The sequence below is a fragment of the Chelonia mydas genome, chromosome 1 (assembly GCF_015237465.2).
Source record: "Chelonia mydas isolate rCheMyd1 chromosome 1, rCheMyd1.pri.v2, whole genome shotgun sequence".
Classification (NCBI taxonomy): Eukaryota; Metazoa; Chordata; order Testudines; family Cheloniidae; genus Chelonia; species Chelonia mydas.
In genome coordinates this window covers 226,649,362-226,665,341 of record NC_057849.1, presented here as the reverse complement: position 1 = coordinate 226,665,341, position 15,980 = coordinate 226,649,362, and the positions used below count along the sequence as shown (strand labels likewise).

General features: G+C 39.8%; 1 protein-coding gene across 2 annotated transcripts in view; it reads right to left on the bottom strand.

Moving 5' to 3' along the window:
- Window positions 1–15,980, bottom strand: part of EFCAB6 (EF-hand calcium binding domain 6) — a 153,835-nt gene that overhangs the window by 78,307 nt on the left and 59,548 nt on the right. For both annotated transcript variants that reach the window (XM_043538022.1, XM_043538023.1), the window contains 4 exons: window positions 15,013–15,131; window positions 10,082–10,254; window positions 8,024–8,172; window positions 82–192 (listed from right to left, as the gene is read on the bottom strand). In XM_043538022.1, the coding sequence (XP_043393957.1) occupies window positions 82–192; window positions 8,024–8,172; window positions 10,082–10,254; window positions 15,013–15,131 (552 nt within the window). The remainder of the gene's footprint in view (window positions 1–81; window positions 193–8,023; window positions 8,173–10,081; window positions 10,255–15,012; window positions 15,132–15,980) is intronic.

Here is a 15,980-nt window from a genome sequence, read left to right as displayed (position 1 = left end):
AATCAACGATTATTTCAGTAGACATAATTTCCCATCAAGTTCAAGTACACCTTGAACAAAAAAATGTAATCTCCTACTTACCTGTGTTTTTTTCTTATAGGAAGTGTCTGTCCATTTTCATATGTCACAGGGTCCTGAAATTTCTCTAAAAATTGATGCCAAGCAATTTTACCTGTGGCTTTAAATCCAAATCTGGTCAAACAAAAATGTAAGAACTGTTTTAAAAGACTTCCTTTTGTAAACACTGCTATAACTACATTTTCCAGAGAGAATTTTGGCTTGTGACAGAAATTTATGCAATCCTGTCTGAGTTTACATAGCTTAAAATTTTACAAAAAGTATGTGGCAAATTTCAACGATAAAACAAGTTGGGCCAAATTCCCTTCTGAGTTTCACCAGTCTAACTGAAGAAAGAACTAGACCTGATCAGATGGTTCCGGTTTTATCCAAACTGAAAACCCTTAAATTTAGAAGTGTTAGAATGCATTTATAAGGCATTAACGGCCAGATTCTGTCAACTTCACTCATGTTGAGTAGTATTTTACTCTGAATAATCCCTTTGAAATCAACGAGGGCTTGATTTTGCTCCCATTCAAGTCAGTGGCATAGCTCCCATTTAACTTCAATGGTGCAGGATGAAGCCCTAAGTAAGTGTGGCAAAAAAATTCCTAAATTAGATGGTGTCTTTTAAGCACTGTGACCAACTTATTTTGCAAAAATGTGATGACTCACTGCCTTACTCATTTCAGCAAACTTTTAAATATCTATTCCTGAAGCCTCTTAGAATGGTGTTATGCTGTGTTTAAAGCATAACTACCAGGGTGAGGTTTAAACAACAATAAAATGTAATAAGGAGTTAACAGGGCAACAAATGGTGGAAAGACTTTTGTGGAGCTCCCACAAAAAACTCCATCCTCAGAAGTTCATTAAGTTTATTAAGCTCAGCCAGTGAAATTCCAAGTTGGAAGAATTACACCATCAAAACAATCATTCATTGGCTGATCAAAACCTGAGGGTAGAACAGTTTTTCTATCAGGTTCTTCTTAAAGCTGACTTTTTTCAAAATAACCCACTTACAGGTGACATACACACCACAGCTCACTGGCTTGAGGGAAAGTTTATTAAAAAAACTGGGGGAAATGGTTTCATAATCATAATATTTATCTGAAACAATAATCACATATGAAATAACAGATAAATAATATCTTTAAATAAAGATAAATAAATAAAGATAAATAATATCTTTAAAATTAAGATCCAGACAACTGATATTTTCAACTCCCAGCTGAGATCTTTCCCACGTGAAATTTCTGTGGTTCTACTAAATCACTCAAAAGTACACTGTAGGGAACAATTCTGCATTGGAAACAAGCAAACAGATTGATCTTGGTCTGCATCATTGTCCCCGAGATCCTCACAAACAGAGGCCCTTTCCATGTGTGTGACTACCCCCTTCTTCAGCTACCTCAACAGCACCTCAGAGGGTAACTGCCATGGTGCCAGGGAGCTGGGGAGAGCACAGCATGGCTACTAGGGGCCAGAGCTGATGCAGCAGCACAGGGCATCAGCATGGATCCCTGAGGATCCACACAGTTTGACGGCAGACTCCATTTTCTGCAGGATAGAGAATTTCCACCCCAGTTAGATGATGTAGTAGAATCATTACAAAATGATCATCACTGAGATTGTCTCCCACAAAGCCTCCTCCCTTGGGTTTTGTCATGGGAGGGGATGAATAAGATCCAAGACATACTTAGCACCTGGAACTCCCACGCACCTCAATGGGAACTGCACATGCTCAGCACTTCTCAGTACTGGGCTCTGCCTGACAACACCTGTCTTTTCCATCCTTAATTTTCATGGGTCAAATCCAGAAATCTTACATATGCAAAACACTCATTGAATTCACTGGGAGTAAAACCTGAGTGAAGGCTTCAGGATTTTGTATTCCAAAGCAATTCTATGTCTAGTAGGAAATAGTTAGTTCTTATATAGCACTTTTCATCCACAGGTCTCAAACTGCTTTACAAAGAAGGTAAGGGGAAGTTACTCATCTTTGAGATGAGTTACCCTAAGGGTGCTCTGTTGTAGGTGTGTCTGCGCCCCTGCACCTCTAACTGGAGATGTAGATAGCAGTGTCCATTCAGCCATTTGAACTATCCACTACCCTCTTAGAAAGGTCTTGAAAGTATCTAAAATCATCAGCTGGTGATAGAGGAGGGGGCATCGTAGTCTCATCTGGTGATGATGAGGAAATGTTTGCCTCCATTCTGAGCCTTTCCCCCTGTCCCTCAAAAGTTTTCTCCTCTGGTTCTGGGGTTCTGGACACTGAAGCCGTAGGAGAAAGTCTGGTGGACTCTCTATGAGAGACACTGGATGTTTGAGAACTGTAGGGTCTGTATATTGCAAAAGGATCCCAATATGGCCACTGGGGGGGGGGGAGGGTATGCTTGGAGGCCCTGTTGATATTGGGCGCCACAAGGAGCTTGGGAGGAGTACTGTGATGCCACATCCTGCAGTTTGCTATCCCAGGCCTCACTAGAGAGCAGGGGGTGTGGTAGGGCAGCGGGGAAGACTCCCGTGCCGGACGAAGACTCAGTGAGGCGGTCCCAGTACCAAAAAGAGGAGCCTCCAGTGCATCAAGTACATCGAGGTCTCTTGAGTGCCAGAATTCCAGCAGTACCAACCGATTCGGTGCCATTGGCGGTACCAGGGGGGGACGGGGATCTCGCCCATACCGGTCACTTTGGTGCTGGATGAGGTGTTGATGATGGTACTGATGGAGCACTGCATACTCAGCAGAATGCCTTCTCAGCAGAGTGCTTACTCCTGTCCTTGTCCCTCGGTGCCATTGACTTGGTGCCCAGGACCATTGGATACGTAGGCTTGTCAATGATACCTGAGCTGAGACTGTCTTGGTGCCAGTGGTACCGAGGACATCACGCATGCTGGAGATCATTTGCAGCTATCTTGGGGCTCACTGTGGGGAGTTCCCACTACCTTTTAATGACAATTTATGAGAGGGGTCAGTGGTTTGTTTCTTCAACCCACAGTCTTTGGATGTTGAGGGCTGTGGGGAAGACTCTGGTCTTGTGGTGCAGATTGTGACTGTGATCTGTGACTTGTGGTGCAGATCCAGAGAGGGTTGGAGAGCTACCTCCATGAAGATGACCTTCTGACTGAGCTCTCTATCCTTATGGGATCTGGGACGGAGTTGCTGGCAAAGATCATACTTTTGTTGAATGTGGCCTTACCTGAGGCAGCGTGTGCACTGGAAGTGCTTGTCTGCAATGGGGATCACCTCTTTGCAAGAGAGGCACTTCTTGAAGCCTGGTGAACTGGGCATAACCTGTTGGGGGAAGGGTCCCCAACGAGGAAAAAACAGGAAAAGATAAAGTTTCTCTCTCTTTTTTTTTTTTTTTAGGGAGAAAAGATAAGAAAAGAGAAAAAAAATCTTACAACTAGAACTACAACTAAGTACTAGGAGGCTAACTAACTACAGAAATGCAAAATGAAAAGTAATGGCCCTCAGAGACTGCGAATAGCTCTGTCTCTAGCTAGGGGCAGCGGAGAAGAAACTGCAGCGCAGCACAACGAGCGAGAGTGCGATCCTAACGGACACCGATCCGATCAGCAGCGCAGGGATGTCAGCACAGCTACACTGCATCACCCACAGGGACACGACTCAAAGAAGAAGAAGAAGTTTATGTTACAGATGGGAAACTGAAGCACAGAGAGGTAAAACAACTTGCCCAAGGTCACCCAGCAGGCCAGTGGCAGAGCTAGGAACAGAACTCAGGTCTCCAGAGTCCCAGTATAGTGTTCTATCCAGTGGGCCTTATATATTAAACTAATTTTGTTTTTAAAATGTTCATAATTTTACAGGACTTTCAGAAATTCATCTTCCATTATATCCTCTTTTAATTACCTAGAATATAAATATTATAAAAAGAGGGACATTGTTTGATGAAGATTGTAATAGCATGCGTATTGGGCAAAACCAGATGATTTATGGTCTATTAGTCATCCAGTACAAAATGCCATATATTTAAGAGTGTTTAAGAATTTTTAAGCACCATTGCCTACCATTTGGGATCTTTACAAAAATATTAAATTATGAAAATCAGACACTAAGCTAACAAAAAAGGGTAGCTTAAAACTACAATCACTGTTGTCAGGACCAGGAAATATCGGCAACCAAATTGCCCTGACTCTTTCAAACAGATATTAAGTTCACTGAAAGCCTGACCAAGTAAGCATGGTTTCCATCATGACTTAAGTGAAGGCTGCCAACTGGGGGTCTGGCATCTCACAAGAGGAGCAAGTTGCATAAGAGAAGGCCTCACATTGGGAAACTGCTCACTCTAGGCATGGATCGTTTGGTTTTTGGAACAGACAACAAGAGTATCCTTCACTCATACTTCTCCGCCTGTCAAGGAACATGCATGGCAAAGACCCAAAATAAACCTAAGACAAAAAAATATTACTCACGCAGGAAAGTTAAAATGCGGTGGGATTCCTTTGTTCAGCATAAATAGCTCTGCCTGTAATCTTGGTTTCATTCATTTTTATTTCTGATGCAAAGGAGTTTCAAAAGTAAAAATGATGGGACACCGAATTTGTGTGAAATGGAGGGAATTTGGGACTAACATTACTGATATCCTTTGAAATTAAGTAAATATGAATGGTGTATCTACAATATATTTGATCTGGCTTCAAGGGGACATATTGTGAGAGATGAGTTCTTAGGTAACAGGGTCCTTTACTGTTCAGGGGTGAAATTCTAGCCACATTAAAGTCAATAACAAAAACACCATTGAAATCAATTGACTCAGGATTTCACTCCTGAGGTTTAAGACTTGCAGATATCTAGAACAATCATAAAACACTGTCATGTGTTCTTTCCTATAAATAGTTCCCTGCCCCATCTAATGTGGGCAATAGTGATGGGGTGTCCACCCCACAAAAGGCCTGAGCAGATTAAAAAGGGACAATTAAATGTATATGCTTCACCAAAAGAGCCAGGGACAGATAAAGTCTAACTGAAGATGAAGCCCAGCTGGGCAGGGGCAAGCTGGGCTTGTACAAAGCCAGGCAGTTGAGAGCAAGAGGCAGGTCAGGGATGAGCTCTGTGGTCACTCTCTAGAGAGAAAGGGAATTGGCCAGGGACTAGGAGGATTCTGGGAGGAAAGTAAGCCCTGAGATCCTGCCCTGAACTACAGAGTCAGGGAAGAAACCAAGTGTGATGGACTAGCCACTGGGAGGAAAGGAAGCTCAAGTTGGCAAATCCAGAAATGAGCCAGGAGATAGAGAAGTGAGGTAGGAAGGAGCCCAGGAAAATATCAACAGGGTCTGAGATTGACTAGACCGTGGTTGCGAGGCATAGGGTCCCCCAGCTGGAATCCGGAGTAATGAGTGGGCCTGGGTTACCCAGCCAGCCACTGGGAAAATGGCCCTGGACCTGGACTTAGACCAGAAAACTGCCTGGCAGGGCATATGGATAGCTTGCCCACTGGGACTTTGACCCCCAAAAGGGGAAGCCTAAATAGTGACTTAGTCCTCTGGCCAGGTCATGAAGAGCGAGCAACCCAGAAAGAGAGAAAGCCCATGAAGTGAGCAACCAATAGAACGGGGGGCTAGACCAGGCAAGAGCTGATCCCCAGACCCAGTCACAAGTTGTCCCAGTAGTGAGTGAACCATGTTACAACGATATTTAAATATCATTTTAATCTTTACATCATACAACATTCCCTATTAGTTATTGTTATATTCATTATCAGCCTACATGAAGCCATATGTACATTACTACAGCCAAATAACTACGAGAAAGCTCTGTGATTGTTTTCCCACTGGTGCATCTTTTGAATTACCTTATCTGAGAAATATTACCTGAAAGATATGGTATATGTAGGTTGGAATATTTCTGTTTATAGCATCATTAAAGTGGCACTATATTTTGTCAATGTCTAGAGAAAACTCCAATGGAAAAATGCATGTAGAAATCTTTCCATTAGGTGCTTGTGTGTAAGAGCAAGATTTACTTTAAGATTTAAAACTCGTGAGTGACATGAACTGAATAAACTATGATAGCAATATTTTTTGACAAAGTAATAGTTGATCATTGTTATATCACATTGTGAATGACTAGAAGCAAATCAGATTTATCTGTTGAACGCACAAAACAATGTAGTTACTGCAGATGATACTCTCATACAGCACCTGCTGCTATAAAATGTATATCTGCAGGGAGACCTTTAAAGTTAACTAGTGCATACAAGAAAAAAAATCCAACTAATTATTTTCATGGATGATCTTACTTTCACACAAATGAGTTTAAATATATAAACTATGTTATGGAATCTTTAAATAGTAACACATGATCTGGTTCCTGCTTTGCTCACATGGTAAGAACTGACTTGTGTGCCTATTTAAGACTCTCGCAATCTCTGTCTTTGTTAAACAGCTCGTTAAAAAGTTAAGTTGTTGTTCTCCCCTTCCTCTTTGATTTGTCCATATGCTCTTAGTATTGCTGCCTGTGAATATAGGCTATCTTTTGGCTATTTTCCTCTTGCGGGTTTGGTCTCTGTGTATAAGGGTGGGTCCAGACTGAACCAAAATACCGAAGAATGTCCATATTCTGGCTTTAAATGGGAAACGTGGGTTTGGGGAGTTGGCTAGCAACATTTGAACTCAAATCAGGTCCAAAGAAATTAGATTTTGAAAAATGTCCTTTAACCTAACTCAGGTGCCTAAGGGCAGGCTGCGTCCCAAAAATCCTTTTCTATCCAAATATCACTGCTATATGATGCTTATCATCACAGTATCTGAATTCTGGCCATAATGCTGCAGTGTCTAGTTAACCTGAACTAGTACCTGGGTTTTAATCTAGGAGCTGGCCTGATTTGCCCTTCTCTCAGTCCAGTTCAGGTTCTAGTTTTGCAATGCCCCTCCAAATTCAGAAGAGTTTTATCTTAATTTAATATACATTCAGTTGTCCAGAAGTGACATCACTACATCATCTAGCTCCCCAGTGTTCCTATAGTTAATCCTATAGTGATTACTGATGACCACTACATAGTCAAAGTGGTTAGCATTAGTAAGTTTCATTGAAGGTATGCTGTACTTCATACTTTCATTTAACCCTTTAAACAGAAGTACCTTTAAAAAGTGCAAGCTTGAAGCACACAAACATGGTAATAAAGTGGTAATACTGGTCAAGTTGCTCTTCCAGTAATTCACCCTATCCCTTGTTTCTGGGGTAAAGTAAGTAGCACATTAGTTTTACATTTAAAAGTAAGTTTCAAATGCCTTTTGCCAAGTTGTAGCCCAGCAAAGATCAAAATCTTTGTCAGGAACCAGCAATCACCAGCCCCTCAGTCAACACAGGTAACTGCCATTGGTGTCAAGGTACTATCATACTGCCCTCAATCCACAGTGGTTGTCCTAAATTTGACTAAGACCTATAAGTAAAATGTATGCTCTTCAGGGCAGAGACTGTCTTCAGTTGTTTTCTTATATAAGGCTGACCACATAGTTAATGTTTAGCAAAGAAATAATTAATAAAAGTAATAATAATATTTAGTAATAATTATCTGAATCTAAAAGGCATTTTGGAAAAAAAGAAATATTGAAATTTGAGTATTAGGTTTTGAACATGCCCAGGATTAAACTTTAGTTATTTTTTAGTTATGATGATTTTTCTACAGTAAATTCCTCTCAAAGTACCAGTATTTACTTCAATGAAAGCGAGTACCCTTCCCACTAGGAAACTAAATATAAAATGACATACAAATAGAAGTAAGGCAATTCTGAGTGAAGGCTGTCACTCTATTGTGCCTGGCTAGCTAACTGCTGCAAACATGGCCCTCTAGCTAGTTCAATCAGATTTTACATTACGTTCCATACATGCTGCAACACAGGCACAAATGAGGCAAATTAACAAAGGAAGTCACAAAAAGCAATAATCAAGTTATGAAGTTGCAATGCTAAAAAATGTCTCTAAAGAAAACAATATGACTCTTACCTACTCATTAGCTCTTGAAAAGTTCCATTTGGTAATGGAAATATAAAGCCATTTATGACTGACTTTAAGTAATCCAAAGACACAAATCCACTCTGACTAACATCAAATGCTCTGAAAGCTTTTTCAATGTCCTGATAGGCTGAGTGCAGCTGAAATGAATACAATTTATAGTGTTTTGTTCAGAAAAATCAAGCTCATGAAGTTTTAAAAACAATAATGTATTTTTACAAGACCTTTTTAAGTGTTCTTCTCTGTAAACTGATCAAATAGGTTACCATGGCAAGCTCTGACTGTCAGATGTTTAATTAATAGGCTCACTACAAAACTATTTCCCAATCACAGAGACTCAAGTGACAAGGCAGACAAGTTTCTCACAGAAATATAGCACATATAATACCAGGGTTGGAAGGGACCCTCAGGAGGTCATCTAGTCCAACTCCCTGCTCGAAGCAGGACCTATCCCCAATTTTTGCCCCAGATGGTCCCCTCAAGGATTGAGCTCACAACCCTGGGTTTAGCAAGCCAATGCTCAAACCACTGAGCTATCCCTCCCCCAGGGATAATAACTCTACCTCAGAATTCAGGGCTAAAAATATTGGTGGATCTGCCTGTTTGAGACATCTGTTTTAATATACTTTTAAAGACATCCCTAGTGTAACTTAGTACCAAGCTCCTCTTTATTAAAATGGATCATAATGAATGCTAGAAAAAATGTTAGAAGAAACAGAATGGTTAATATACCTGTTATATAAACATATTGCCCATTTCTTTGGTTATTCTTTTAGTTCATGGGCTGTTACAAAGAAACTAGGGGAGTGCGGTTTTGCTTATGGGACTTACTGCAAATTTCAGTAAGGATAATAAAACAGCAGGAAGATTGGTTTCATTCACCAAAAGTTCAGTCAGTACTGTTTGTTGAATAATACAAACATTCCTTGGGCTTTCCATCACCCTTTTTGGTGCTTTACACTACCTTTTTCTAACCTGTTTACTGCTAAATGAAAACTGCAGACATCACAGGGCAGAGATAATGTATGGCGAGACCTCAGGAAGTCCAAAACAAATATCATGGGCTGATAGGGTTTACAGGGTGATGAGATGTACCCAGCCACCAACCCAGGCCTCAATCTGTGTGGCTCTGGAGGACCTACCCTAACTTCAGAATCAAGAACTAAAGGGGAAAGAAGGTCAGGTGATGTCCCTGCAGCCTTAGTGCCTGCTGACCTCCAGCCTACTAGAACTCTCCAATCACTTCAGGGCTGAGGAAGTACAGTTATAGGCTTGTATGGCTAGATTTGTACTAAAACACTAACTCTGGTCCATAGTCCCATCCCCTTACTTTCTGTATAGCCTTCTGAGAAAGGAGGGAGGTTCTTGAGGTTAAAGGACAGAGCCGACTGTCAGGAGATTTGGATTCTATTCCTCTATCCACAAAATAGGTAGAACATATGTATGGAATTGGCGGTGCAAGATCCTCCATGTTGTCCCTCTACCGTGCTCTAGAAGGATCCCCTCAAGGCATAAGGAGTTAACTCCTTCTCCATGCCCATTCGACCCTTAACCTCTGTTCAAACTTCCAGCATGGGTGCCATTTATGAGCTTCACACATATCGAACAAGGGACTGCACTTAGGCCACTAGCTTATTTCATGAGGCTCATGAAATAATTGCCAAATGATGACAACTTTTAAACATTGCTGAGCTGGGTTGGGATTCAGTCAAGTGATCTAACAGTGAGAAGTGATAGATTCACATACGATTTGCCTGACCCATCGAGTTTCAATATTTTTATTTTGTTTTAGTCTAGAAAAATGGTGCTTTCCTAGGTATTTATATATATTTTTAAAGCTATGAACCTGGCAAACAAGATATGAAACCTTTAGAAAGTGCAATGAAAAACAAACTGTCATTTCTATTAAGGGCTTTTTAAAAAACAGCACAAATATTATTAATTTATATGTTGAACACCAAAACTTTCTGTGTAATCTCCTCTCTGTGTGACGCCTGGCTCAACCTCTCCACATTTCAGAGTATTCAGACACATTAAGGACTCCCTTACCTTTTTCCTAAAAGCCATCTCAATGTCATCTAGTGTGCATTCTATCACACTACACTCAGCTGGTGAAGTCTGTAGTGACAGCTTATTCTGTTTTGGCATCTTCTCTTGTGTCTCCTGCCAGTTCGGTGCTGGTAAGGAAAACTTCATTTTAGCAAAGTCACTGCTATTGTCACCTTCAAAGAAATAAAAGTAACTGGATTTCTTTTTGAAGACCATTTCTTGTTAAATCATGAGAGAAGTCTTTATGGAAAACATTAAAATAAGCCCAAAATACAATTGATTTGTATTTCTCAGACTGGATTTCTAGGGAAGAATAATAGGTACAAAGCTTAGCATTTATAATAGTGCTTTTTATCTTCACTTTTCTTTAGGAGAATTAATTCATGTAGCTTACAATCTTAACAAATACTCTTATTAGCATGTAATATCACAGAGTATTCTGATAGTTTTATCTCTTTACCAATATTGTTACAGAGTAATTAGGCCCCTGAAAACACATTTTCAGTATATGTATGACAACCCACCCACCAATCTTGGACAGCAAACTTCCCTGCTAACCTTGAAAGACACTGGTTTCTCTTGACTGCTCCCTTTGTTCTTTCACATATTCCTAAATTTGTGCTCTTTCATATTGCCCACAGCCCTTGAAAGAGCCTTTAGTTAATATATGCCAAGTGCCCTCCCCACCAAAAAACTTTCCTGTGAAGCATTCAAGCTAGAACAATCACCATCCCACTTTCTGCTTTCTCTGAACTATATTGTGCTCTATATTACCCACACTGTGCTTTTAGAATGTAAATTCTTCAAGGCAAGAGCTCTGGTATATGTCTGGCATAATTTGATCATTGTATAGAATCCAAGCGTGATCACTGTGCTAGACCGGACCCAGATTTTGACACCCTTTCTCACACTGAGTAGCATCTTACTTCTGGAGTACTCCATTTCAATAGGACAACTCATGAAGTAAGGTGCTATTCAACATGAGCAAAAAAAGTATCAGAATCTGGCCATAAATAAATAAAAGTGACAACTGTTAATACTCGTGTAATGCTTTTCATCAGTAGGCCTGGTCAACTCACAAAGTCGCACCTGATTGATCAAGGGCATATTTTTAAATTGATTTAATTAAACTGGTGCAAAAAGCTATGTGGACCCTCTTAATTCAATTAAAAACAGATTTATAGCAGTTTTTCTTGTGAGGTCGGTGATATAAATCAGTTTTGAACCAGTGGAAGTGCTGAATTTTTTTTAAAACCTTTTCAAACTGGTTTAGCTAAATCAGTTTTTACATCATTTGTATGTAGAAAAGATCTTGAGCCTCAAAGCACATTACAAAGGGGGTAAGTATATTTATCCACATGTTATAGATGGGGAACCTGACAAACAGAAGTTAAGATCCTTGTCAAAGATCACCCAGTGAGTCAGTGTGGTAAAAAGGTGTTTAAGGAACAGGTTAAAAGGGAGACTATGACAGGTCATACTGAAAGGTGAACTGTTAGGCTGGAGGGAGGTTACTAGTGGAGTTCCTCAGGGATCTGTCTTGGGACCAATCTTATTTAACATTTTCCTTAATTACCTGGGCACAATAAGTGGGAGTGTTTTAATAAAATTTGAAGATGACACAAAGTTGGGAGGTTTTCTCAATACAGAGGAGGACCAAAATATCATACAAGAAAATCTGGATGACCCTGAAAACTGGAATAATAGAAACAGATGAAATTTAATAGTGCAAAGCGCAGGGTCATGCACTTAGGAACTAATAATAAGAACTTTTGCTGTCAGCTGGGGATGCGTCGGTTGGAAGAGACAGAGGAGGAGAAAGGCTTGGATGTATTGGTCAATCACAGGATGACTATGAGTTGCCAACATGATGCAGCAGTGAAAAAGATTAATGCAATCTGAGGCTGCATCAGGCGAGGTATTTCCAGTAGAGACAGGGAAGTATTATTATCATTGTATGAGGCACTGGTGAGACCTCATTTGTAATAGTGTGTGCAATTCTGATCTCCCATGTTTAAGAAAGATGAATCCAAACTGGAACATGTGCAAAGGAGGGCTACTAGGAAGATCAGTGGAATGGAGACGCTACCTTACGAGAGGAGACTTAAGGAGCTTGACTTGTTTAGCCTAACAATACAAAGACTGAGGGGAGATATGATAGCTGTCTATAAAGACATCAGAAGGACAAACACCAGGGAAGGAGAGGACTTATTTAACTTAAGGCCAATCTGGACACAAAAACAAATGGATACAAACTGACCATCAATAAATTTAGGCTTGAAGTTAGACAAAGGTTTCTAACCATCGGAGGAGTGAAGTCCTGGAACAGCCTTCCAAGGAGAGTAGGGGAGGCAAAAACCCAACCTGTTTCAAGGCTGAGCTTGATAAGTTTATGGAGGGGATGGTTTGATGAGTTTATCTACAATGGGATATGGCCCATCTGTGACTGTGAGTAGCAAATATCTCCATTGGCCAGAGATGGGATGCTAAATGGGGAGTTACTACAGAGAACTTTCCCAGGTGTCCGGTTGGTGCATCTTGCCCACATGCCCAGGGTCTAAATGATCACATTTGAAGTTGGGAAGGAATTTTTTCCCAGCTCAGATTAGCTGGTGGGGGGGTTTCACTTTCCTCTGCAGCATGGGGCACGGATCACTTGCTGATCTGAACTAGAGTAAATGGTGCATTCTCTGTAACTTCAAGTCTTTAAATCAAGATTTGAGAACTTCAGTAACTCAGCCAGCGGTGACTGACCTATTACAGGAATGGGTGGGTGAGGTTCTGTGGCCTGCAGTGTGCAGGAGGTCAGACTGGATGATCATGATAGTCCCTTCTCCCTTAAAGTCTGTGAATGACAGAGAGGGAGGTGAAAACCCAGGTCTCCTGAGTCACAGACTTGTGCTTTATCCATTGGCCCATCTTCTTCCCTAATAAGAGTAGGATTTTGTGAGCTTGCCCATTCGAGTTCCCCTGTTGCTGAATAAAACCACTATATAATAGGAGGAGCTGTGGAACAAACAGCCTGATGACACTGGCCATCAGAATTTCAATTTGGAGGTGAACTGTAATCCTATATCAGTATAGAGCTAAATAGACCAGAGGAATTTCTGCCTTATTAAGAAAAGGAGTACTTGTGGCACCTTAGAGACTAACAAAGAAGTGAGCTGTAGCTCACAAAAGCTTACGCTCAAATAAATTTGTTAGTCTCTAAGGTGCCACAAGTACTCCTTTTCTTTTTGCAAATATAGACTAACACGGCTGCTACTCTGAAACCTGCCTTATTAAGAGTACTACATATTTTTCAGGCTTCAGACATAGATACATATTATAACATTACCACATGTGATAATAATTCTGATTCTACTGAGAGCCTCTTGCAAGGTGTTTGATATGCTCAAGTGACTTCAGTGGGAGTTGAGGGTGTTCAGCTACTTTCAGCACCAGGCCCAATTTAATTAACCACTCCAGTGCACCATCTTCAATGTCTCTTCTCTCACTACATCCACCCTTCTCCTCCTTTTATCTTTCTAGTTTACCCATTCTGATCTCTACCCTAAATACTGCCCTATGTTTACTAGGTGAATGGGTTTATCTAAGATAATGTTCACCTTTACAACTTCTTTGTTGATCAAAGCAGAGTGGGATTTGACTTTGGAGCACCAGCTTTGGTTATAATGTCAGTTGGCCACACTATGTAAAAAACCAAGCGCTTAGCAGCTGTGGTTATTTTACCAATTATTTTCTAAGCTATTTTATTTTGTAATATTTCATAAACTTTACATCATTCTGTGTACATACAACCCTGTTTCAGAATGAAGAGGGGAAAAGTACAATTAAATAAAAAAAGATTCTAATGGTATGATTTTCAGAAGTGCTGAGCATCCACTGAAGTCAATAGGAACAGTCTGTACTCAGCACCTTTGAAAATCAGGCTATCCATTTAATGTTAGTTTAAAAATAAGTCCCACTACCCAATGGAAGACTTTTTGTCAGGCAGTGGATCAGTTCAGTACTATAACTGTTGGCTGGGCTTTTCTAGACAACTGTGAAAGGTTAATTTGTTCTTTTGTGACTCTTTGTAAAGTATTAAGTCTGAATAGTAGAAATGAAAGGCGCAATGTTTCAAGTTGGTAGGCTCAAAATTTAGCTTACGGTCTTTTCTTCAGGTTGCAAAGTCTGTGTAATTCTTTATTGGCTTTTTTTTCCTCTGGTATTATGTTTAAATACTATTTTTTTTAAACAAAGAGAAATGAAAACTCACTTGGCAGAAAGACCAGCACTTGCAAGTAACCCCACAACAACAAACCCAGCTGCATACATCATGTAGAAAAATAGGTTTTTAAAGAAACAGATTTTAGTTCCAAGCTTCTAAGGGTTTAATGCAAACATAATTATTATTTTTAAATTATAAAAAAAACATATTGACAGTGTCCTTTTCTTAAAATGCATTCAAAAGTCCGTAGACTCTGATATACATTATGGGACATATTTTCAAAAATGAAGGCCAGAAGGTGATGCACAAAAAACATGACTGAGTGTGCAGCCCTTTGATTGTACATACAACCACATTAAGCACAGTACTCCAATAGCTATTTGTACATGAACTCTTAAAATCTAAAGGCATAATTGCAGCAAATAAGCTTCAACTGTGACTATACTTTTTACACATGCACTTGGGTGTCACTTTTTGAAACCTTGGCCCTATGAGCAGTGTTGATACACTGTGGATGAGCTTTTCAAACCACTCTAAGAGAGACCATCCCCTAAATGGCACATAGTTGTCTTGGGCTTCTTTGAAAATTCCAGACTAAAGTTGCCATGTAAGGGCCCGATCTAACTCCCATTGATTTCAGCAGGAGTAGAATCAGGCCCCAAGTGAAAATTTCGCATTCCCAAAGCCTACACTATACATTCTCCCTGTGAGCACCTACCTAGGCATTGGTTTTCTGTTGCATTTTTCTTAATTGTACCCATATGTATACCAAGGTTCTTCAGAAATTCTTTATAATCCAATGTATTCGTTTTACCAACACAGGAATGATTCCACAGTCTGGAAAAAAAAGCAACTCCTTTCAGTGAACAACATTATTCTCTGTCAAATCTGTAGTGAAACACTGGAAAATAAACATATATGATCTTTACAGAATATTATGTAAAAATTAAGAGAGGGAAGGTGGCATTTTTTGCATATACACATTGTATTATTTCCCCCCAGAATTTATATATGTGGTGTGTGAGTCATCTGCATACTATTACTCAATGCCACACTACCATGTGATTTGGGTGACCAGATACCTGATATAAATGTTAACAGATGTGCACAGAAATTAGTTCAATTACATAAGAAAACTATGGAAATTCTTAATCAAAGCCTAGTGTAATCTATGGCAAAGGGAACCTAAATTCTATTATAATGTGCCTGGGTTTTGCAGCAGTCAGATCCAATGGGCTGGATATTCTGCAGCAGCTTTATTTGAATTAAAATTTTGAATTTTTTATTGAATTAAATGTGGAAATGAATGTTACAATTAGAACCATATCCCCGGTGTAATTTATTTTTATATTAAATTTTCCAGTCTGAGAAACAATTTGGGATTGGGATGAGCATATTTGCTAAATATTTGTGCTAATCAATCGTGAAATAGTTAATAGAATGAACAGTTAGGTTGTCCTCTTTAGATTTAAGTCAACCCATTGAAATCCGTAGGTAGTTCACACCTTTCGAAATATGGTTTCAGGTTGGCTGAAGGTTTGTGTGAGACAACACACACTTGATGTTTCCAAGTTTATCTTCCTAATCAATAAAAATATGTAATTTTTTTAAATGAAAGCGGAGATTTTTGTAGTACAATTCAGAGATGCATAGAGTTTAAGGCCTAAAAATACCACTAGATCATCT